Source organism: Dipodomys ordii, unplaced genomic scaffold (assembly GCF_000151885.1).
Source record: "Dipodomys ordii isolate 6190 unplaced genomic scaffold, Dord_2.0 Scaffold3, whole genome shotgun sequence".
Lineage (NCBI taxonomy): Eukaryota > Metazoa > Chordata > Mammalia > Rodentia > Heteromyidae > Dipodomys > Dipodomys ordii.
Window position 1 is genome coordinate 28,042,889 of NW_012267219.1, and position 23,086 is coordinate 28,065,974.

Genomic DNA, 23,086 nt, shown 5'->3' on the forward strand with positions numbered 1-23,086 from the left:
GTGTTTCCTATTTTGTTGCCTTTATTATTTTTTTTTAGATGCACTTTTAGAGGAGATTGTGGACAAGCAGGGAACTTACACACCTGGCTGGATATTTCATCTGGAGCAAAGACATGTCCTCATATTCAGATAATTCGAAGCAGCAGAGATAAGGTAAGAGGGAAGATTTTTGTTTGTTTGCTTCCTTGTTTCCTTGGTATTGTCTCATCCTGCACAACTGATGATAACTTCCTTCTGGAAGTAAAGTGTCTATCATCAATGGAACAGCTTTTGTTGTAGGCGTCCATTCATGTGGTTACTGGTGTGGGAGGACAGTAGTAACCAAGTCATCTCTTGTGCCTGTCCCCAGGAAGTTTGTATCATGATGAGTTAAAGATGATCCTCAAGAGCTAAGAATGTGGCTTTGTGTTGCACTTGCCTCGCATGCATGGGGCCCTGGATTCAACTCCTCAGCACCACATAAACAGAAAAAGCTGGAAGTGGGCGCTATGACTCAAGTGGTAGAGCGCTAGCCTTGAGCAAAAGAAGCTTAGGGACAGTGCCCAGACCCTGAGTTCAAGCCCCAGGATGGGAAAAAAAATAAAAAAGGATGATCCTCAATAGTTGAATTAAAAGAGAAAATGGACTTTCTGTGCATTAGAAGTACATCTTGACTTGAAAAACAGAGAGAATATAAGTTTATGCTTCTGGTCAACAAGATTCTTTGCCTGGGGCTGGGTTTCATGGCACATAGCTGGAATCTCATCAACTTGGGAGGTAGAGACCAGGAGGATCTTGGTTCTGCAGACAAAAACTTAGCCAGATCCCATGTCACCCAATTAAAACAACAACAACAAAACCTAGATGTAGTAGTGAATGCCTGTAATCATTGCTATACAGAGATATGCATAAGTAAGGAGGCTCAAAATCTGAGACTGGCCTAGGCAAAAGCATGAGATTCTACCTGAAAGATATCCTAAAAGCAAAAAGATCTGGAGATGTGGCTCAAGTGGTAGAACACTTGAAGGCCAGATCCTCCCATCCTCCTCGCCCATGCCCCCCCTCCCCCACAACAAACCCAAACAACCAATCTTTAAATGTGGCTGAGTAAAAGAATGGTGTTTTGTTCCTTATCCTAACATGTCTGGACTTTTGCTGCCGGGGAGCATGGTAGACCAGGAGCAATAACCAGTGTGGGCGTTGACCACTGCCAGTGAGTGTCTTGGAGAGTCAGCGGGCTCATCATTGGATGAAAACTGAGGATGCATTGAGCATTTTCAAGCATTTTCTGAGGCACATAACCAACCTGCCCTGTGGGAGAATGGCATTCCTCCCTGGCAATCTCAATGGTGCTGTAAGGAGACATTTTCTCCCTAATTATGGCTCTTGTGTTATGAATAATTGTACAGAGTCCCCATCAGCAGCCAGTTGACCTGTCTGTTGCACTGGCTGTGTTTTATTTGAATGTCACATTAACAAGGAAACAGGCCACATTCTCTTTCTCTTACACTTTGCCATTTCAGTAGCAAGAACCATACCACTTAAGATGATTTAACATTTAATAAAGGAGAGCCAGAACATTTAATGAGTGATAAATAATAAAAGAACCAAGCTTTCAAGCGTAACTGGTCAGAACTCATGGGTTTGAAGTTACTTGAGGGTTGTCATTTTCTGTTGTTCCTGGTAGTGGGGGAAGGAGGCAGGATTCCAAAGCCAAATTACAAGCCCCAGGGACAGAAGGAACAGAGATGAGGTGTTAAAGGCCCTTATAGCCATCCATGCAGAGGTATGGCTACAATTTTTATTTCTGTCATTAATCTGAGTAAAAACTGGCTTTGATGTTAATGGAGAAGGTAGAAAGTAACAAGAGCTTTGAATATACTCAAGACTCTGATAGGTGGTTAAGTTTATACAAGATTTTTTTTTCTCTTTGTCATTACAAAAAGACAACAACAACTTGAGGGCAACTCCAGCTCCATGAAGTGGGAGGAAGTAGCTTGTAAATGCTGCTTTATGTAATTTGCTTACCTATCTCTGGGTTCATTAGTATACCTTAATTACCATTTGTATCTCATCTAGGACATTTTAGTAAATGCTAACCTCCTCAATACCCCCCAGCCCCCAGGCCTTCTCTCCACCCCAAGTTCTACTGTGGCTCATCTGAGACCTCAAAGTCATCCCACACAGCTCTTTCCTCCCTCTTTTCGCTTACCATCACTCTCAAAGTGGGATAAAAGCAATCTAGTAATCTGACTAAACCTATTCTTGGGAAACAATTTTGGATTGATTTCTTTGTTTCTTTTTGGTGGTGCTGGGGATTGAACCCAACCAAGACTTCATGTATCCTAGGCAAGTGCTCTTCCACTGAGCTACATCCCTGAGCTCTGTGATGATCCTTTTAATAATACTGATAATACATCTGACTCTGTCTCGTGACTTTAGTTCAAAAATATGTCCTTATCCTTAAAGCCATCTACAACTTACCTGTATTATGATATATGAGCCTGACCCCACTTGTTTCCGTCTATTACCTGGAGTCAAAGAGTATCAGCTAGCTGTCCATCATGTGCCCACAGCATTCTAGTAGTTTCATGAGTGCAGGTCTGGTCTCCCATATAAGGCAGAAACAAAAGTCTATTTTTGTACATAAAACAACTAGGAAATAGCCTATCTTCATTTCACTGTTGAATCCATATTAAAATGAAGCAATTAGAGCAATTCCAGATAGTCTAGGGGAGATTTCTCTAAGGTGGTGTTGAGTAAAAACAACAAGATGCAGAATAGTATACAGAGCATAGTCTAATACTGATTTTTTAAAAAAATGTACCTATGATCAGATGCTGGTGGCTCATATCTAAATCTTACAACTCAGGAGGCTGAGATCTAGAAGATTATGACTCAAAGCCAATCCAGGCAGAAAAGTGTGTGAGACTCCAAATAACCAGTACTGATCAAGATACATTGTACTTATAAAGTGATATGTTGAGTTGCACAATTACTCTTTATATAACTTCTTATAGATACTTTTTTAATGGAAAAAACACCCACAAACAAATACAAAATAACCAGAAATAAGCAAGGTTGGGGGTATTGCTTAAGTGGTAGAGCACCAACCATGGACAAACAAAGGGAACAAACTTGAGGTCCTGAGTTCAAACCCTGGTACAGGCCAGAAAAAAAGGTTTTAATGTATGTTTATGGCTTTGTCTCTATATGATTATTTGAGCATGGAGAGCAAGATGGAGAATTCACATGTATTTGTAAGTGTGGGCATCATCCTTGGTGGGATGGTTGATGTGATAGAGAGAGCAAGGGAGAGCAGAGACAGTGGAAAAGAAAACAAGAAGCCTCACTTCCATTATCATCCATACCACCAGCCCATTTTCACACTATCCAGGTTTATATAACCATACAGAGCTTTTAACATTCTGTACCGTGTTGTATGTCAATAAGTGTATAAAAGATTTATGAAGAAAAGCATTTCTCACCAAACACCATGTTCCCTAAAGGTGAGATACTAGAAGCACTCTTACAAATCATAACTGAAACAAGAAATTCTACCATCACTGCTATTATCAACACCACTTTTCCAGTTCTGTTCAGTACTAGAATGTAAAAAATAAATAACAGAAATCACTATTTCTGGGATGTTGAAATACAGAAAAATGCCCTGATTTGCTAATGTTAAATTGTTACCTATCAGCCGAACATACATATATTCACTTTTGAAACAATCTAAGATCTGGAGCTGTAAACTAACTCAGTCGAAGAGCTTGTGCTTAACATACACTAGGGCCTGATCTCCAGGGCCCAAAAATTAAAAAAACAAGAATAAAAACTATTCTAATAATCCAGGTGCAGGTGGCTCACACCTATAATTCTAGCTACTTTGGAGGCTAAAATCAAAAGGATGGTGGTTCCAAGGCAGCCCAGGAATGCATACGACCAATTCTCAGCCCACGTGGTAGGGAATTCCTGTGATACCACTTATGACGGGGAGCCTGAAACAGGTGAATCATCGTTCAGATGTATGCCTGGGCAGGAAGGCAAGACACTATTTCAAAAAATAACCAGACAAAAAAGGGCTGCAGGCATGGCTTAGCTGTAGAGCACCTGCTTAGCAAGCTTGAGGTCCCAAGTTCAAATCTCAGTTCTGTTCCCCCCCCCAAACCTATTCAAATTAAATTCAAATTACATAAATTGAAGTGATGTAATGCTCAATAAATACTTTGGAATCAATCATCATGCTATGTGTTAGGTAAAACGTTTAACTTTCATTCATAGAACAAATACCATTCATGAAAACAGCAGAAATATTCAAGCACAAACAAAAGAGTAATGTATATATACAGCACTTCTACCAAGAGACACATGTTGGAAAAAAATACTAAAATGAGTGACTTGGGCTTCATAACAGTTTACCTTAATCCATTCTTTCTGGTACTAAATAGAGAGCAAAACTGGGTCTGTTGAGGCTGTGTATGATCTTGTTATAGTTTGACCTTACCAACTAAAAATGTGAATATTGCCAGGTGCTGGTAGTGGCCCAGGCCTATAATCCTAGCTACTTCGGAAGCTGAACTCTGAGGATTGTGTTTTGAGGCCAGTAGAAGCAGGAAAATCTATGAGACTTTTATCTCCAATTAACCACCAAAAAGTCAGAGGGTGAGCTGTGGCTCAAGTGGTAGAGTGCTAGTCTTAAGCAAAATAAAGCTTAGGGATAGTGCCAAGGCCCTGAGTTCAAGCAGTGTGCGTGTGCACACACACACACAAAATATAAACAACAACCAATAAATAAATAGATATATAGCTTATTTTCTTGTAAAATATGAAATCTTGAATATATCTAGAAACATTTTACATACCGTAGTTAAAAAAATATTACTCTGATATCACTTCTTCCCTAACTAATTTTTCTAGATTTCATGTAATTCAGTGAAAATTGAATAGGCATCAAAAAATTCATTCCTCCAATATAATCTAAACTGATGGAGACGATCCAAAGCATATATTGGAAAAAATTATTTAAGCACAACCACTCCCATGGGATTACAAACATATCTAAGTGTATATTCTATGTTGAAGGTATATATTGTTGTATATATGTATGTCACAATAATTTAGTCCATGTTCTAATTTTAAAAATAGTAATAAAGAATGATAGAATATAGCTCATTAATAAATATAAAAATTATATTACAGAACAGATATGATAAAATAAGAGGAAACAAAATAATTATTTAATAAGAAAGTATTAAATACTGGCCTATACTATAGAAACCAAATCTGATCTATATTTCACATTAAATATAAAAAGATTAGCAGGGCACTAGTGGCTCATGGCTGTAATGCTAGCTACTCAGGAGAATTGTGGTTCAAAGACAGCCATGGCAGGAAAGTCCCTGTAAGACTGACTCTTATTTCTCATTAACCACTGAAAGTGGCACTGTGGCTTAACAGGTAGAGTGCTAGCCTTGAGCATGAAGAGGGTTAGGGACAGTGCCCAGGCCCTGAGTTCAAGCCCCACAACTGACAAAAAAAATTAGGCTAGTTAAGGAAAGTCTATGAAGTTATATTACAGAACTAACAGAAAAATGGAATTTAACAACAGATCATTTGAAAGTATGGTAATTTTCCTAGCAATAAAGTGTTTAATAACAAAAGGAAATACTCATATAGTTGATTTCTTTTTTTTAAGTTCTAGATATTGTACCCAGGGCCTCACACATGTAAACAAAGTATATGAGCCATTCCTCCAGACCTTGACTTCCTTAAAAAAAAATCTAAGCAAGAAAAAATAAGAGTTAAATAAAGCAAACAGTTCAAGAAAATATTTTTACAGAAAAAATATTAATTATAGAAGAAAGAAAAATATCACTAAGACGTCCCATAATAAGTGGGCAAAGGTGTGTGTGTGCATATATGTGTGTGTATATATATCTCCTCAGAAAAGTAGATATAAATATGGAAATATGTTCAACCTCACTAGTTATGAAATAAATACAAATTAAAGCAATAATATATTATGCTAACACCAGTGTTGGAGATGCCAATTAACACAATCTTTTTGGAAAGCAATTTGGCAGTATGATCCAAAAATCATAAATATATTCATTCTATTTGAAACGCTGGTTCCAGACGTAGGATCCCGGAGAGGTAACTTGAAAAAAGAACCCTAAGCATGAAGACACCATTGCAATAGCATTTATAGAAGTAGAAGTCTGGAAATAGGTAATCTGCTCATCAATCAGGAGAAAGGCTAAGTAAAAGTAAGATTATTGCATCGGGACCTGATAGAATTCTGAGCTCTTTGACCCTAGTCTATTGCCATCTAATTAACACTCCACCTATCTCTGTACCCATCTGATTTACTGTGATGTGTCTTCTCTCTCTTTACCCAGTCTATTTCATCAAAAAGTCTTGAGCCTGGGTCGGATTCCCATATTTGTTTTCTTATACCTATGCTTCAGCTTTTTAACCACTACCTACCTGGAACCTGAAGTCACACAAAACACCCTTCAACTCCCAGACTGCTCTCTGTCCATGATACCTGAAATTCTGCGCTATCCCCTACGATTTCAGTCTCACTGTTCCCCTGAACCTGTTTTTGCCAGTTTCCCTGATGAACTCCATGTAATCATTCTACAGGCCTTATAGGTCCTTTCTCTTCTAACTTGGTTTATTGGTAGCGTTCTGAAAGCTCATCTTCCATTCTCTTCCATGACACACCCTCACCACACTTTTCTTCCTCTCTAGTCAAGTCTCAGCCTCCCAGCCTGGTTCATTCTCTACTTGACCCTTAGGAGTGGAGCTATGTAAAACCCAACTTGAGCTCTTCCTTTCCTTATTCTATACTTTACCCACTCCCATAGCTTTATGTATTAACTATATTCATATTGCTTTTGTCTACAACCCAGGTTAGTCCTCTGAGTGCCAGGCCTACATTCAACCTGACATATCTTCTTGATGATCACATAAGTATCTACAACTAAATATATCCAGAATTGAACTCTTGATCTTCCATTCAAAGTCTGCCTCTCCCTTGGTATGTTTCATCTCTGGCTTGGGTCCCTGTGATACCACCATCCCTCTAGTTGCTCACCATAATCCTTGATACCCTCATCTCCACTTCCAATCCTGTTAGGCTCCCTCTAAAGGGTTTCTTGATACAATCCAATTCTTTCTAGTCCCACTGTGCTATCTCCACTCAGGCTTTTTATTACCTTTTGATCATCTCTTAGTACCTGGTAACTAGTCTTCTAGTTCATATCTGCTGGAGTGTCTATGTTTCTACTAGTCTGCAGGCTCTCTAAGGGTGAAAACTGTAGTCTTTTGGTTCACCGATGATTCAGCATGCTGTATAGTACCTGGTTATGTTAAGGACTTGCTACTTTCCTATGCAATAAATAAATGGAATGATTATAAACACTGTATGAGAACTAGAAGGAAAATGAGGGAAAAATTGAGAGTTGATGAGAATAGGATTTGTGAAGACTTTCTGATACTCATGTTCTAATGCTCAAGCAAGGAATGTTAGGATGTGTATTTGATACAAGATATGGTCATGGACTAGGATATGTGCTGCAGATGTAAATGTGTTGGAGAAGTCAGCATGAATGACAGGTCAGGAAGGACCTGTGAGGATGACCAGTGGGAGTGACTTGGATTCACTCCTACAGTTAAGTTTCCTGGAAATGATGGGTCATCAGTCCAGGTGAAGTTGAACTGAAAGAACTTGATGTCTTCCAGCATGATTCTATGACTAAGAAAAAGTATTTTGAAAACTAGAAATACAAGTGTAAGCTCCTGGTACGGAAGGAAGGCAGCAGAGGTTAGGTGACAGTGCAGAATGTCTGGGCAGAGGTCAAATCTAACAAATGACATCTCCCAGGTTATTGGGACTATTCCTCTCCATCCTATCACAGGTGACAGAGTGAGCCTTTCCTCCATTCTTAGTTCCTTAATTTTAGTCCAGCTTCCTACCAGACTCCCCATAGGCTTCTATAACACCAGTGCATTCATGCTGGTATGTCAATCCCTTTAATTTCCCTTCTAAACAGGAGACCTGCCTGCCTTGTCCATTGAGTTAAGTCACGGGGGAAGATTTCCCTTATGACTTTGAAATTGCTCTGCCCCTGTACATATATCAATATATATACAAGCACACACACACACACACACACACACACACACACAAGCCTCCCTCCAAATGGCATCATGCATCCTCTTAAATAAACCTTGGATCAAAGAGCAATAAATAAAAGCAAAATCCTCTGTTTAGATAGGAATTCATCTGTACATACATTTTCCCTAAAACAAACGTGCATATTTAGAATTACCCAAGTAGGGTGCATGTTCCCCCTATCCTCTTTGTATAAAATGATTTTAAAGCTCACGTGGATGAATAATGTCTAGGAAAGCTCATGATTATGAAAAAAGGAATATAGAGAAGTGTGCTTTATCAGATGTTAAATATATTTAAAGCCACAGTAGTAAAACCTTGGTGACACTAGAATAGAAGTAGATCAATAGATTTGGGAATGGAACAGCATTCAGAAATAGCTTCCAAATATGTGGTAATATAATCTATGACAAGAATGATATCTTGGTTCAGTAGGAAAAGAAAGATTTTTGTGTTTTTTTTAAAAGTAAATGGCCGCGATATAATTGATTAACCATCTGGACGAAAATGAAAATGGACTCTTATCTCATACTATATATAGAAATAAATTCCAGATGGATTTAAAGATAGACGTTTATAAGCTAAAACAATAAAGACAATGGAACAATCTTATACTTGTCATACACTAGGGTTTGGAAAAAGCTTCGTGATCAAGACAAGAAACTTGTATTTTATTGCATAAAAATATGTTGCGTGAGTGTAAAAGATTCCACAGATAAAAGTTACAAGACAAACGAGATGAGGAGAGAATATGAGTCAGAAATATGACATAAGGATGGATATCTATACTATGCAGAGAACTGTTAAAAACTGATTAAAAAATACACACACATCAGAAATCTGGTCAAAGAATAAGAACATGGGATTCAGAAAAGAGCAAATCAAATAAATAAAACATTTCCATCCACTCATCTGAGAAATTCCCCTTTCCCTTATAGATCAAAGGTAAGTTGATAGAGAGCGATGATAGAAAACCAATTATGATTTCTGTGTCTTCACAGTCCACGGTGACCATAGCAGGAAGCTTCTCTCCAAGACACTCAGAGTGTGTGGTGAGGAACGTGGATACCAGCAAGGTGCTCTGCCAGGGCAAAAGTCAGCAGAACCGGACCTGTACCTGCAGTATCCCGACCAGACCAAGCTATAGTATGTACACTCCTCCTGATTGTGTTACAAAGTCAAGGGCGACGTCTAGGTTTAGCTAATCCTATGAAGCAAGGAAAAGCACCAGGGATCTGAATACTATCCTCTGTATGCTCCTCCTCTCCCTACTTATTAGTTCCTGCCTAGGAACTGCACCTCTGTCCTACCTCATTTGTTGACTCTAGTACCCTACTATCAGTTATGACTGGACAGTGACTGAGACTGCCGTGTAAGCAGTAAAGCCAGACACCATTGGTTGACTCTCCCCAAACAGCTCAAATAATTCAGAGATCTGAAATCTGAAATGCTGTTGGTCAGATGAATACGTATTGCAGCCAATCTTCTGACAGCAGAAGTCTATTGCATACCTCCATCTATGCAGGAAGTACTTGTTGAGCATATGTGTTCAGGATATGGTGACTGAAAAAGACTGAGCTGACCCCTGGTCATAGTATTTATAAGCTACTAGAATGGAGACCAACAAGCAGCTCATTACAATTCAGTATAAATCCAGAGCACTAGAGCATCATGGGAAACACATGAATAAGCCACCAGTTTGGAGCTGGGATAGGGAAGGTAGCAAAGCTTCCTGAAGGAAGTGGTATCAGTCCAAGTACAACTGGAGGGTGAGCCTAGTTGAACCAGGATATGAGTACTCTAGCCAGAGGCCAGACAGGTTTTTCTTTTGTTTTTGTTTTTTTGTCAGTCATGGGGCTTGAACTCTGGGCCTGGTGCTGCCCCTCAGCTCTTCAGCTCAAGGCTAGTGCTCTACCATTTGAGCCATAGCACACTTCCAGTTTTCTGGGTTTATTGGAGATAAGAGTCTCACAGACTTTCCTGCCTGGGCTGGCTTTGAACCATGATCCTCAGATCTCAGCCTCCTGCGTAGCTAGGATTACAGGTGTGAGCCGCCAGTGCCCCGCCAGATAGTGTTATAGACTGAGTAATCCAAGATCAAATTACTAGTACAGTCAGTGTCTGCTGAGAGTTGCTCTCTGCTTTGTAGATTGTATCTTGTTGTTATGGGGCAGAAGAAGCAAGAAATCTCTCTGCAGCCTCCCCTATAAGTGTTCCAGTTCCATTCATGAGGTCAGAGGCTTCACCTCCTAATACCAGCAAATTGGACATCAATCCCAACACAAAAGTTTTGAAGCCACGTTAGCATTCAGACTATAGACCTCACTCACTTGGTCCTTCATCTCTCTAAAGGGAATCTAGTGCCAGAGCCCTGAGCTCAACAATGCCCGGTAGCCAGTAGACTCATGGTAGCTGTGTAGGTCAGAACTGCTTGGAAAATTACCTCCATTTCCTACTTTTTCCACACTATGAAGCCTTTATAATGCACTTCTGGTTAATTTAGCTAATTAAGATGCAGAACTCGCTCACCTATAAAATCTGATCTAAAGTATTTGAGATTGACTTGTAAAGCTAATTGGCTGATTTTAGAACCTCCATCAAATTTCTTTCAACCTTTCACCTGCCCTTCACCAAATGCCTTATATGTTCTAGAGCAATCAAATAGGTGCGTTTCTACCTCTGGTCCTTAACCAGCCAGAGGCCACTGCTAGAACTTGGTCCATGACCTTCTTTAAATGGCTTTATGCCTTCCACTCAGCCCTGTGTCCCTTATGCTTGGAAGCCCAAGGGGAAAGTCATCTCTCCCAGACAGCCTTGCCAGGTTCTGTTCTGACAGTCTGGTCATTCTGCAACACCAGTGGTCCTCAGCACATACCTGTATCCTAGAGTCAGGTACTTGCTGTTGATTTGGCTATGCTATTATTGCTATATCCTTTACCTAAGGTATTCTACCTCTTCCAGAAGAACTACAAATGCTTCCAGAGCAGAGATCATGAATATTCATTGCCTTGTGATGTTCCCAATGCTTTGTGCATAGTTGATTCTCAGTGAAGAATGACTTCTGCAGGCATTATCACTGGACACTGTCAATTCTGTGGCAATGTATTTTCTCTGGGAGTCTCTCAGTACTTAGCCTCCATATGTTCATTCTGCTAACATTCATCAAGTGTCTGTTCAGATGCTCCTGCCAAGAGGTCATGTCAGCCTTCTAAGCCTCCTTGTCTTCAGAACAGAGGATGATCATTTCATATAAACCTACTTTATGTGAGCAGAATGTTATATGAAATTCTGACTATAGAGTCAGTTTTATTGCCACAAACAAGCACCTGATTGTCAGAGTTCTTAAGACTTTGAGAACCGTGCACTAATAAAATTTTGATAAGAAAATTTAGGGGTACCAATAAAGTAGGGCTAATTTATTATTTTGTTGAGATTTAAAAAAATATCATTGAGCCAGGTGTACTAGTGGCTAATAGCTATAATCCCAGCTACTCAGGAGGCTGAGATCTGAGAATTGTGTTTCAAAGCCAGCCCAGATAGGAAAGTCATTGAGACTCTTATCTCCAATTTATCACCAAAAAGCCAAAAGTGGAGGCATGGCTTCAGGTGGTAGGGTGCTAGCCTTGAGGGAGGGGCGGGGAGTTTAAAAGCTCAAAGGTGCTGGGAAGGTGGCTCAGTGGTAGAGTGCTTGCCTGGCATGCCTGAGGCCCTGGGTTCGATTCCGCAGCACCATATAAGCAAAAAGAAAAAAGCTGGAAGTGGCGCTGTGGCTCAAGTGGTAGGGTGCTAGCCTTGAGCTGAAGAGCTGAGGGACAGCGCCCAGGCCCAGAGTTCAGGCCCCACGACCATACCAAAAAACAAAACAATTAAAAAAAAAAAAGCTCAAAGGTACTACCCAGGCCTTGAGTTCAAGCCCCAAAACTGGTACACTAAAAAAGGTATCAGCCAGATACTGTAATCTTAGCTATTTAGGAGGTTGAGACTGGAAAGATTACAGTTTGACGCTCACCTGTGCAGAAAAGTCCACAAGACTCCATCTCTCATGAACCACCTAGACTGGAGGCATGGCTCAATTGGTAGTGCATGGGCTGTGAGCCAATAAACTGGAAGAGAGTACAAAGCCCTAAGTTTAAGCCCTGGTTCTGGTACATACACGTACACACATGTACACACACACACACACACACACACACACACACACAAACTATCATCTACTACCCCCATTAATCCATTTAAGTAGAAAGCTATCAAAAACACTGACCTCTAGACAGCACAGGGTTTGAAAGGTACTACTATGGCCACAACCCCAAACCTGTGTCTACATTATTGTTATGTGGGGAGCATTGCAACCCACATATTCTTGCATCCATCCCAGGCCTACCAAACCAGGATATCCAGGAGCAGGACCCCAGAACCTATGCTTTTCTAGATTCTCCAGTGATTCTGATAGACAGATGGCGTTGGGCGTGACTGTTTTGGATCGGGTATGAATGTTGAAGGGGATATGGAAACCATTACACGTCTGTAGTGCTGACTTAGCACACACTTCATCCATATTTTGAGGGTTTTCTAATCACTGGGTAGCTTTTCAAAACCAAACAAGACGATGTTCATCATAGATTTACCAACAGCTGACTTCAAGAAGATCACCAATAACCGCTTTGGGAAAGTGCACATTTGAGTTTGTTAGGTAAATATTTGCAGAGTATGGATTTTTCTGAAGGAAAAAGATTTCTTTCCCAATGCTCTGGTTTTCATATTCTAGGCGCTTCTTGCTCGGTGACTTGTTTTATTCTCATGCCTTGGCCAATTACAAGCTGAGATAGTGATCCCAGGGAGAATATGAGATGTAAATGGGCTGTAAAATGGCTTTTCCTGGTGATTATCCATGGGAGCCTTGGAGCTAGTGTTAGGCTCAGTCTGTTCAGAAGCTTGTGCTGTGCACTGTGGTTGTCTGACATGAATGGCCCGTGGGGGAAGGAGCCACATACTGATCGGAATGTTAGCAAACAGCTGGCACAACCCTGCCCTCTATGCAGAGAAGACGGAAGTATTTATTTATTTATCTGTCTTTGCAGCTACAGCTATGTTTCATGATAGCAACAATCCACCATAGATGATGTTCTCTCCCCCGCTTTCCTTCCAGATGTCTTCGTTGTCCATGTGATGTTCTCTTTCCCTTCTTGGAATTTATCGGAAAGATTCAACTTTACCAATTGTGCATCATTAAGAGAGTAAGAGTTGTTTTGTTTTTGTTTTTAATATTTGAAACTTAAAATGTTCTCTCATTGGTTTTAATTTATTTCTTTTACTCTTCAATTTCCTGAAGAACTCTTTGGTGGAGTAGAACTTTCCAAAGTGCCTTTTGGAGCATGGCCTAATGGGAGCTAGGAGAGCCACTGAGCTAATAAGCTCGCTCCCTCGCTCATTCAAGCCTTAACGAGTAAACTAGAACAGTGGAAGAGCGCATGCGCCAATAGATCTCTAACAACAGGGAAATGGATTTTCCCCAGGCCTAGAAAGCCCTGAAGTAAGGGGCACTGCTGGCCTCCCCATGTTCAGAACAGCCTTGGGAGTTTGGATAGCATGGCTGAGTGAAGGACAACAGGAGTCAGATGGTGAGATGAACACCCAAAAGAACATGTTCATTCTTGCTCTCCTTTTTTAGGGGGAGAGGGAGAATTCTAGGAATGGAATCCTGGCCTTGAGTATGCTAGAGTGAACACTCTACCACTGAGCCACAACCTCCCTCCCCTCCCTCTTTATCATTGTTGATTCTACTCAGCGATGTAGTCCCTAACCTAGGGCCACATACTTCCTCTAGGTGAAAAGCAGAGAGAAGGTAGAGCAAATATGGTTCTCAGAGTCCTGACCTTCCAGTTAGAAAATTGGGACAGAAGTTCCCCTGGGAACAATGGGAAGCGATCATGTCAGCTATTCTATAGTTTATTCTATAGTTTTATTTTATAGTGGTGCGATGAGCAGAAAATGGGAGATACCTTCATATTTCGGGTACCAGCAAGCAGGAAAAAAAAAAGAGGAGAGAATTCAACTGAATTTTAGAGCTCAAGGTGCATTTACAGACCAAGTAGTTCCTCCTCCTATCACAGTTTCAGAGGTCGGGTGAAAGAAAGGGACTTGGTTGCTGGCCAAACACTAGGTAACTAAAAACCAGATCCAGAGCCTCCAGAGGTAAGAGCCCTTTCTGCAGGCAGCTGCTAAAAACTCTCCTGGGCAGATTGGAACTAGTGGAAGGAGGGGGCTCACCAGTCATGAATTGCTCTTTGAAAGATGGAGTCCTATTTTTCTTCCCACCAGGGAAAATAGAGGACAGTTTCTGTGGGTCAGAATCTCAGAAATACTTCAGCGTTTCTTGGAGAGTATGTAAGCTACAGCCTGGGTGCCTTCTCCTGCCAAACGCCCTTGCTGTCCCCTGCCAAGGTCTCCTCTGGGCTCCATTAGCCACATTTCAAGACTAAGTACTAAGTTGTTGTTGTTGTTGTTTTTTAACTGTTTCTCCTTTACCTTATTATTTGAATGTGTGCTTTTCTCAAGTCTTTCACAGTTATCCATGCGCGATAGATGATTTGATTAGTAGACACACTTCTTCCTTAATTTGATTACAAAGCAAACACTGGCACCCATTCTCTCTTCCCACCGAGTGACGCTTTGTGCCTCACATCTTCCATGAAGTTGGCAGTGCCACTGCTCTCCTGAGCGAGGGCTTGCAGGTCTGCAGGCAGGTGGTAGCATGGGGAGAGAGAGATCTGTCCCGGGGGGGGGGGACATACCTGAGGACAGACAAATAGCAAAACTGGATTCAGAAATAGATTCAGTGGGTTCCTGTTATCTACAGACCAGCAGGTGACCCCAGCTTCAGGTTTCCATGGCAACGCCTCTGCAGGTGTGATGACAATCTATCAACTCTGAGGGTTTCTCAGAACAGGACACGAAGTCTTACTCTGTGGCCAAACTCAAAGATCTGTCTTCTCTTCCCTTTATCCATCCTATTCTGTCCACCACCACCACCACCACCATCATCATCACTATCACCATCATCCTTATTACTATTTTTCATTGTTTTCTTGACATCCCAGAGAGAAGCTGTAAGACAGGAACATTTTTTTTTCTAAAAATGTAGGAATTAACCTGGTTTTCTTTGTTGCCAGATGCTCAGCGTGCATGAGACTTGGCTGTGCTTGGTGTAAACGCGAAAGAAAATGTATCCACCCCTTCACTGCATGTGATCCATCTGATTATGAGAGGAGCCAGGTAACCGAAAACGAATAGATGGTCAGTCCAATCCCGCCCGGTCTTTGAATCTTCCTCCCACTTGGTTGTTGATAGGATGCTCTCCATTTCAGGAACTCTGTCAAGTTGTGGAGAAATCACCCAAGACCCCAGGAGGAGGAAGGTTCAAGGACAGTAAGAGCAACAGAACCAACCAGGTCAGACTGATGATGAGAAAGTGGGAAAGTCCCCCTTTGATGACAGCGAAAACTCCTACTACTTTGGGTTCCTAAAAAAAAATCCCTATTTTATTTACTACCAAAAATTCCCTTTTTTATCCCCCTCTGATTTTTAACCAAGTTTCACTTAATTGGCTCAATACATCAAAGGCGGCACACTTACTCTATAATTATGAAAAACGATACTGTTCTAGTAGGAGTAAAAAATTTAAAGGTGACTTTGTGGCTCATTTGAGGAGAGTTGGAAGGAAGCAGAGCACACAGCTGGAAGGTTTTCAGTTTGAACCACATATTATGATTGCATTTCTGGGGTTATATGTGTGGATTTGTGTCCATGGGAAGTATACAAACTATACTTGGTGGTTGTTGTTATTTTTATTATTTTACTTTGTAGAGATGATCACACCAGTAGTGTTGCCAGAGTAGATTTGTGTTTTTCTCTCCTCTTCTCAAATGATGATTTTTTTTTCTATGACAACTCCTTGGGAAATTCTTGTATTTTTATAGTTAATCACCTAGTTCAACATGTCTGACATGTTGAAAAGAATGGATTTGACTCTGAACATTTTCCCGTCATAACATGCATTATTTTACCTTTCTGGGTTCTATGTGCCTCTGTGTAGAACACCACTAAATGCTAGCTTCACTTGGCTAACACAGTTCATTAAGCATCTATATGTGGTTAAAAACAAACAAGAGGAAGACAAGTCCTGCTCTCATTAACCTTGGAGTCTGACAGGGGCAGACAAATTAAAAACAACAGCACTGAAAAAAAAAACGCTCAGTTTTCTATTTCATGACTGATCTGTGGCTGTGACTTATTCATTTGCAGCTATTTAAGGTCAAGTGCCAATATAAATAAGTAGCACATTTTTAATCATTACTGAAAAGTTGATGGTAACTTTAGTGAATTAAGTAACAGGCAGAAGGAATGGGAATCCAAAAGGATTATGCAGTTAATTAAAGCAGTAGAAAAGCTTGGTGTGCCAATACCTCTAGACTTTGAAAGTCTTTGAGGTTTAATTAAGTGATTGGGCTACTTTTCTCTTCTCATTGGTCTGTGAAACTAAGACAGAGTGACAGGAACTTAGATCAAGGAGACAGCGACTTTTTTTTTCTTTCAAGTAAACTTTACTGTTAATTTTGGTAAAATGCATATAAAGTACAGTTTAATATTCTTAGTGTACAGTTCAGCAGTGTTAAGTACCTTAACACTGGAGTGCTGGGTACTTGTCAGACTGTTGTGCTTTCCAATATCCAGAATGATTTCTATCTTGCAAAATGGAAATACTCCTTAACTAGGTCCTACTCCCTCTTTCCCCAGCGAGTTGGCTCCACCATTCTGTTTCCTGTCTGTATGGATGCACCTGCTATAGGAACTCATACAAGTGGATTAGGCTTTTTGTGACTGGCTTATTTGCTTGGCATAATGTCTTTAAGCTGCATCCATGATATAGTGTGGGTCAAAGTCCCTCCCTCTTTAAGACTGAATGATATCTATGTATATGTGTATGTACCACATTTTGTTTGCTCGTTCCTACATGTTTGGGTGACAGTTACATTTTAGCTGTCATGAATAACCCTGCTAGGAACACAGGATTCAAATATCTCTTTGAGATCCTTCTTTCCACTCTTTTACTCTAAACCCCAAAGTTATAAAGTGTAGAATCATACTGTACTACTACTTTTTTTGGTTGTTTTATGCCAATAGTGGGTCTTGAACTCCACTTCTCGAGCTCTCCCTCAACTTGGCAATCTACAATTTGAACCACACCTCCACTTCTAGCTTTTTACTGGTTAATTGGAGATAAGAGTCTTGTGGGTATGTTCTTCCTGCACAGTCTACTTTCAGACCTTCATTCTCAGATATCAACTTCCTGAGTAGCTAATATTATAGCATAAGCCGTCTCTACCTGGCTTGTATTAAGTTTTGAAATCAGAAACTGTGAGTTCTCCAACTTTCTTCTTGCCTTTTTACGATAATTTTAGAAAAAAATTAAACTTTTAACTTTGAGATAGTGGTAGACTCAGGTGTCATTGTAAGAAAGCAATACATAAAACTTGTACTCAGTTCCCTCTAAGAGGAACACCTTGAAAAATTACAGCAAAGACACTGACATTGTCAGCAGACAAGCCAGAACAAACCATTGCCACAGGGCTCCCACGTCGCTTCTTTATATCCCCATCTACTTCCTCCTCCCAGCTCTCCCGCTCTGGCACCTGTCAACTGCTGATCTGTTCCCCATTTCTGTAGGTTTGTCATTTCAAGAATTTGAGGGCCAGAGGCAAGCATTAGTCTAGGAAGTGAAAGGCTCTGAGTTCAAACCCTAGTCCTGCCCAGAAAATGGTTTTTATGTAAATAAAATCGGCCAGATGTATCCTTGGAGAGTTTACCTTTTTAAAATTAAATTTATTTTTAGCTGGTGCATAAAGACAGAAAAATTGTACCATGTGATCTAATTCTCTGGAAGTTTTTTTTAAATATATAATCAACATTTCCTTCTTTCCTGTTTTGCTGAGTAACAGACCAGGCGGGAGCTGTATGTATTTCTTTCATTTTCAAGAAGAAAGAACAATGTAGCATTTGCCTGGTGGCTTCCTGAATCTTTTGAACTTTGGCTGCTGCAGGGGTCACAGAATCAGGGTCACCGAGACAGAAGGAGGAGGGTGAAAATAAGCCCAAATCCAACTCTGCCTTCAATTCCTCTGTGGATAAAGTTTGGTGAAAGGCATTTGTTGATACTGAAATGTTTTCTTTAAATCGGTGACTCAGAATGGAATCTCAGTTTGTGTATGGAGCGCTGCTTGTCACAGGAGGGATTTCTCACGCTACTATCTTATCATCACATGGGTGGTGGAACATTCTGGTTCCAATTGTGGGTCTTCTCATGGGTCTTGAAAGGAGCACCCAACCTCCTTTGAACCCTTCTTAACACCGAAGCCTTTGTGAGTTCCCCTTTCATGCACCTGCCCACAGTGCATGTGTACCGAGTGCTTCCTGTGGGCCAGCCTCCAGAAAGGGGCCAGGCACTGTGCTAGGCTCCCTGATCCTGAGCTTGTATTGATTCTTCTTGCCTGCATTGATTAAGCATCTGTAGCATGCTGTTCCCCTGAGTTCCGTGGATGCTACGTGGGGGACATAAGTGATTTCAGGCACCTCTCTGCTTATCTCTTAAGCACTGGTAGCTCATATCTGTAATCCCAACAACTCAGAAGGCTGAGGATCACAGTTCAAAGCCAACCCAGACAGGAAAATCCATGAGACTCTTATCTCCAATGAACCACCAAAAAAGCCAAAAGTAGAGTTGTGGCTCAAGTGGTAGAATGCTAGCTTAGAGAGACAATACCCATGCCCTGAGTTTAAAAGCCAGGACTGGTAAAAAAAAAAAAAAAAAAAGAACCTTATCGATGAGGATATATGTAACAATACAAGATGATAAAAGATATTAACATAGAGATAATATCTAACAGTATTACAAACCCAGAAAACCTTGCCATAGTGCTTCCTGTTTGTTTAAGCCTACTGCCTGGTGGTTAAACACACCTAATCAGTGTGATTGTTGGGTCTTTAATGGATGAACTGATGGAGAGAGCTGGCATTTCCACTCACCTTTGGGATGCATAAAGTCTCTAGAACCATGGAGACAAAACAGCCGGTATTTTAAGCAGATGAACCAGGACAAGCAGAATGTGGTAAGGGACCAGCAAATTCCAAGCCACTCTCGACAGGAAATCTTAAGTAACTCAATTTGGATGGAACCAAAGATGCAGGAAACAGCACTCAAGGTTGAAATGACCCAGGAGCCTGAATGTCCAGGGCTTCAAATGTAGGTTCTCTGGTTTTTGATTTGATTCTTCAGGGCCATGGGATGCTGTTCCAGACCTGTATTTCATTCTGTTTTGTTTTGTGCAGGAAGTACTGGGATTTGTATGCAGGGCCTTGTACTACCGCTTACACCACATCACTAAGCCTTTTTTTTTTCCTTTAGTTATTTTTTGGGATATCCTCTTAAATCTTTGCTAGGGATGGCCTTTCAATGAGATCCCCCTACTTATTCCTCCCACAAAGCTGGAATTTCAGGCACATACCACCACACCTAGCTTAGTTATTTAGAAAGGGTCTCACTGACATTTTTGCCTGAACTGGCCTCAAACTACAATCTGCCCAATCTCTGCTTGTGGAATAGTTGAAATTATAGCCATGAGCCACTATACCTAGGAAGATATCTTCTTTCTTCCTCCTTCCCTCCTTGTCTCCCAACTTCTCTCCTACCTTCTTCTGTATTTCCCTGATTCCCTCTCTCTTTTCTCCTCCTCCTCCTCCTCTTTTTTCTTTCTCCCCCTTTCTTATTTTGGCAGTACTGGGAACTAAACTCAGGGCCTTATACTTGCTGAGCAACCTCTCTTATGTTTGAGCCATGACCCCACCCAAGACTTTTTTATTAAGTGTCTGAAATTACTTACGCATGGATTGGTACTTACAGGGTCCTTGGTTCAATCCAGCTGAGCCAGTTGTCCTCCCATGCTTAACCCTTAGATCTAGCCCTGTACCATGCCCCCAACATGGACTGGCACTTATTAGGGTAGGAGGGGCTACATTAAGGAACAACAAGACCAAAATAGGGAAGGGAGCTTGAAATCATGTCTGATGTAGGATGAAAACTGTCCGCTGTGAAGGCCGGGCTCTCTTCCCCCCACTCCTTTTCTCGTCTCTCCCCTACCCTCCACAGGTATTAAGTGAAACCTTACCAGGGTCTGTTGATTCTGGCTCCCTGCCCCCAACCAACTTCCCTTCCATTTTCTAGCTATCTTCTATCTGTACCTTCTCCCGTAGAGAGCAAAGGTGCTACTCCCCCCACCTCCGGCCCCCCTCCCCCCATTGTTGAGGAAAGGCTGTGATTGATGTATGATATGACATCATTCTAATTCTGCTGTTTCTCACCACATGCTTATCACTGTAGGCAGAAATGAGCCACACCATGGCTTATGTCTTGTTGCCAAGAAATTTACATTGAAAAGATTCTTTCTTTCTCTTCCTTTTACACTTTCATATGTACATTGTCTCTTCTGCATACAATCTAATTGGACTCTTTCAGGAACATTCCTTCAGAAAGAAATTCAAGAATTCAGTTTAATATACACATTTAGAGTAACTTCTGTAGGCCTAGCACCGTGCTGAATGCTGTAGGATACACTACTGGTTTTATACATTCAAAAATGTGTTTGCTGAGCAACTATAGTACACTACACAGGCAGTAAAAATGCGTACCCTCCTGTGGCTTACATTGCAGAACTTAGAATATTCTGGAAGAAGTGAGATTCCTTTCAAAGATTGTTTTCCCCTGTTTTATTCATAGAGAAATTTGTGGCTCAGAAAGATAAATTTGAACCCAGGCAGTCTGATTTAAAAAATTTGCAGTTTTAACCACTACCCTACATGATATAATACAAGTTGACTTGAAATAAATGTGAGACCCTAGAATATTGACACTAAGGATCCATCTGGAAGACAAGAAGCTTGTATTGACTTCTCAGCATTAAGCTGTCAAGAGAGACTAGAGCTCATCATACTTTATTAAATCATTTAAAATCATACCTCTACTTAATGAGCATTGACACAGAGGAAAGAGAGGCAGGACATAGCATGGTCAGAGAGAAGGTGTGAGACCCAGGCCAGGCTGAGCCTCTTCTCCAAGAATGGGAGAGCAGAGAAAGCCTGAGATGGGGCATGGAGGCTCTGAGGAGAGCCAAGCAACAGGAATCTCACATTCAAGCTGAATCCTCAGAGGAGGGTGAGATTGGGTTGCTGGGACAAGTTGGATTCAGAGCAAAAGCTGCCTTCCTTGATCCTGGTGATTCAATCCCTCTGGCCAGTTCTGAGCCACACTCAGTTTCAATAGCCAAGAGTAATTTGGAAGCCATTCACTAGTGGCTCAAGCCGTGTAATCCTAGCTTGTCAGCAGGCTAAGATCTGATGATCTTGGTTTGAATCCAGGCTGGACAGAACAATCTATAAGATTCTTATCTTGGAAGTGACGCTGTGGCACAAGTGGTAGAGTGCTAACCTTGAACAAAAGAAGCTCAGGGACAGTGCCCAGGCCCTGCGTTCAAGCCCTAGGACTGGCAAAAAAAAAACAAAACAAAAAACTTCTTATCTCCAATTAACCAGCAAAAAGCCATAAATACAAGTGTGGCTTAAGAGGTACAGCACCAACCTTGGGCAGAAGAAGCAAAGCAAGAGCATGAGGCCCTGAGTCCAAGCCTTAGTCCTGGCACAAAAAAAGAGAGAAAGAGAGAGCGCCAGTAGCTCATTCCTGTAATCCTAGCTACTTAGAAGGCCGTGATCTGAGGATCACAGTTCAAAGCCAGCCCAGGCAGGAAAGTCTGTGAGACTCTTATCTCCAATAAACCACCAGAAATCCAGAAGTGGTGCTGTGGCTCAAGTGGTAGAGCACTAGCCTTGAACTGAAGAGCTCAGGAACAGCACCAAAGCCCAGCGTTCAAGCCTCACAACCGAGAGAGAGAGAGAGAGAGAGAGACAGAGAGGAGAGAGGAGAGAGAAAAGAGAGAGCAAGCACACAAAATCTGGGCATGACCTTGACCAACACCCTCCCCACCCCACCCCTGCTGCTGGGGCTGGGTAAGGTTAGGTCACTAGTTGGAGAAGTGAGTCCAGGTCCATCTGTCACCTTTTCCTTGGCGGTCTCCATGTCTCTTGAGGCACTGCTGACAACTGAAAGTTTTCAGAACCAACTGGAAGGTAATCTCAAGTTCCTTGGGGTCTGTGCCTTGGGGTCTTCCTGACCCTCAGGAAGAGCATGGCCTAGGGGGCTGCACATCTAATATATCATCACACTTGATCTGATTTTTCATTGGCAGAATTGTATATTGCTATTTTCTTCCCATATTCACCTCTGTTTACACTTTCTTGTCTCCACTGTAGATTAACTCTCTGCTCAATTTTTACATTTCATCAATACACGTTTCTCCCATCTTCTTCTCAGTCATTAATAAAGATGTTAAATAATTCTGAACCAAATAGTCACCCCTGTAGGGCCCTACAGGACACTTTCTTTTAATTAGTTGTGCTACCTTTCATCTCTCTCCTGTCCTTTGGTTTCAGATTTCCAGCTGGTTTTGAATCCATGTGACTTTTTATCTAGTCCTGTTTGAACTAATTTCATGAGTGAAAATCTAAGAGATGTTTTACCAAGTGTTGATTCAGGTCCAGGCCTACAGAGAGCTCTGTTCAGATTCTTTTTTAGAACAGATTAATAAAGTAGAATCTAGTCTTAATAAACCAAGTATTCCTAATGTACTTCTTTCCAATAGTCTTTTCAATCATCATGGCGTTTTTTCCCCTTCATTTATATCATGGTAATTTGAATTGTGTTGATGTCAGATTTTACAAAATTCACTCTTGCTGCCAGGAGTAATCCTCTCAGACCTTTCCAGA

The 23,086-nt window shown here is 41.1% G+C and overlaps 1 protein-coding gene across 1 annotated transcript in view; it reads left to right on the forward strand.

The window, feature by feature from the left end:
- Plxnc1 (plexin C1) overlaps nucleotides 1-23,086 on the forward strand; it is a gene marked incomplete at its 5' end in the record, with an annotated part of 150,640 nt that overhangs the window by 60,162 nt on the left and 67,392 nt on the right. Inside the window, 5 exons of the mRNA XM_013018900.1 lie at nucleotides 39-153; nucleotides 9,163-9,307; nucleotides 13,308-13,395; nucleotides 15,331-15,433; nucleotides 15,526-15,609. Coding sequence (XP_012874354.1) covers nucleotides 39-153; nucleotides 9,163-9,307; nucleotides 13,308-13,395; nucleotides 15,331-15,433; nucleotides 15,526-15,609 — 535 coding nt within the window. The remainder of the gene's footprint in view (nucleotides 1-38; nucleotides 154-9,162; nucleotides 9,308-13,307; nucleotides 13,396-15,330; nucleotides 15,434-15,525; nucleotides 15,610-23,086) is intronic.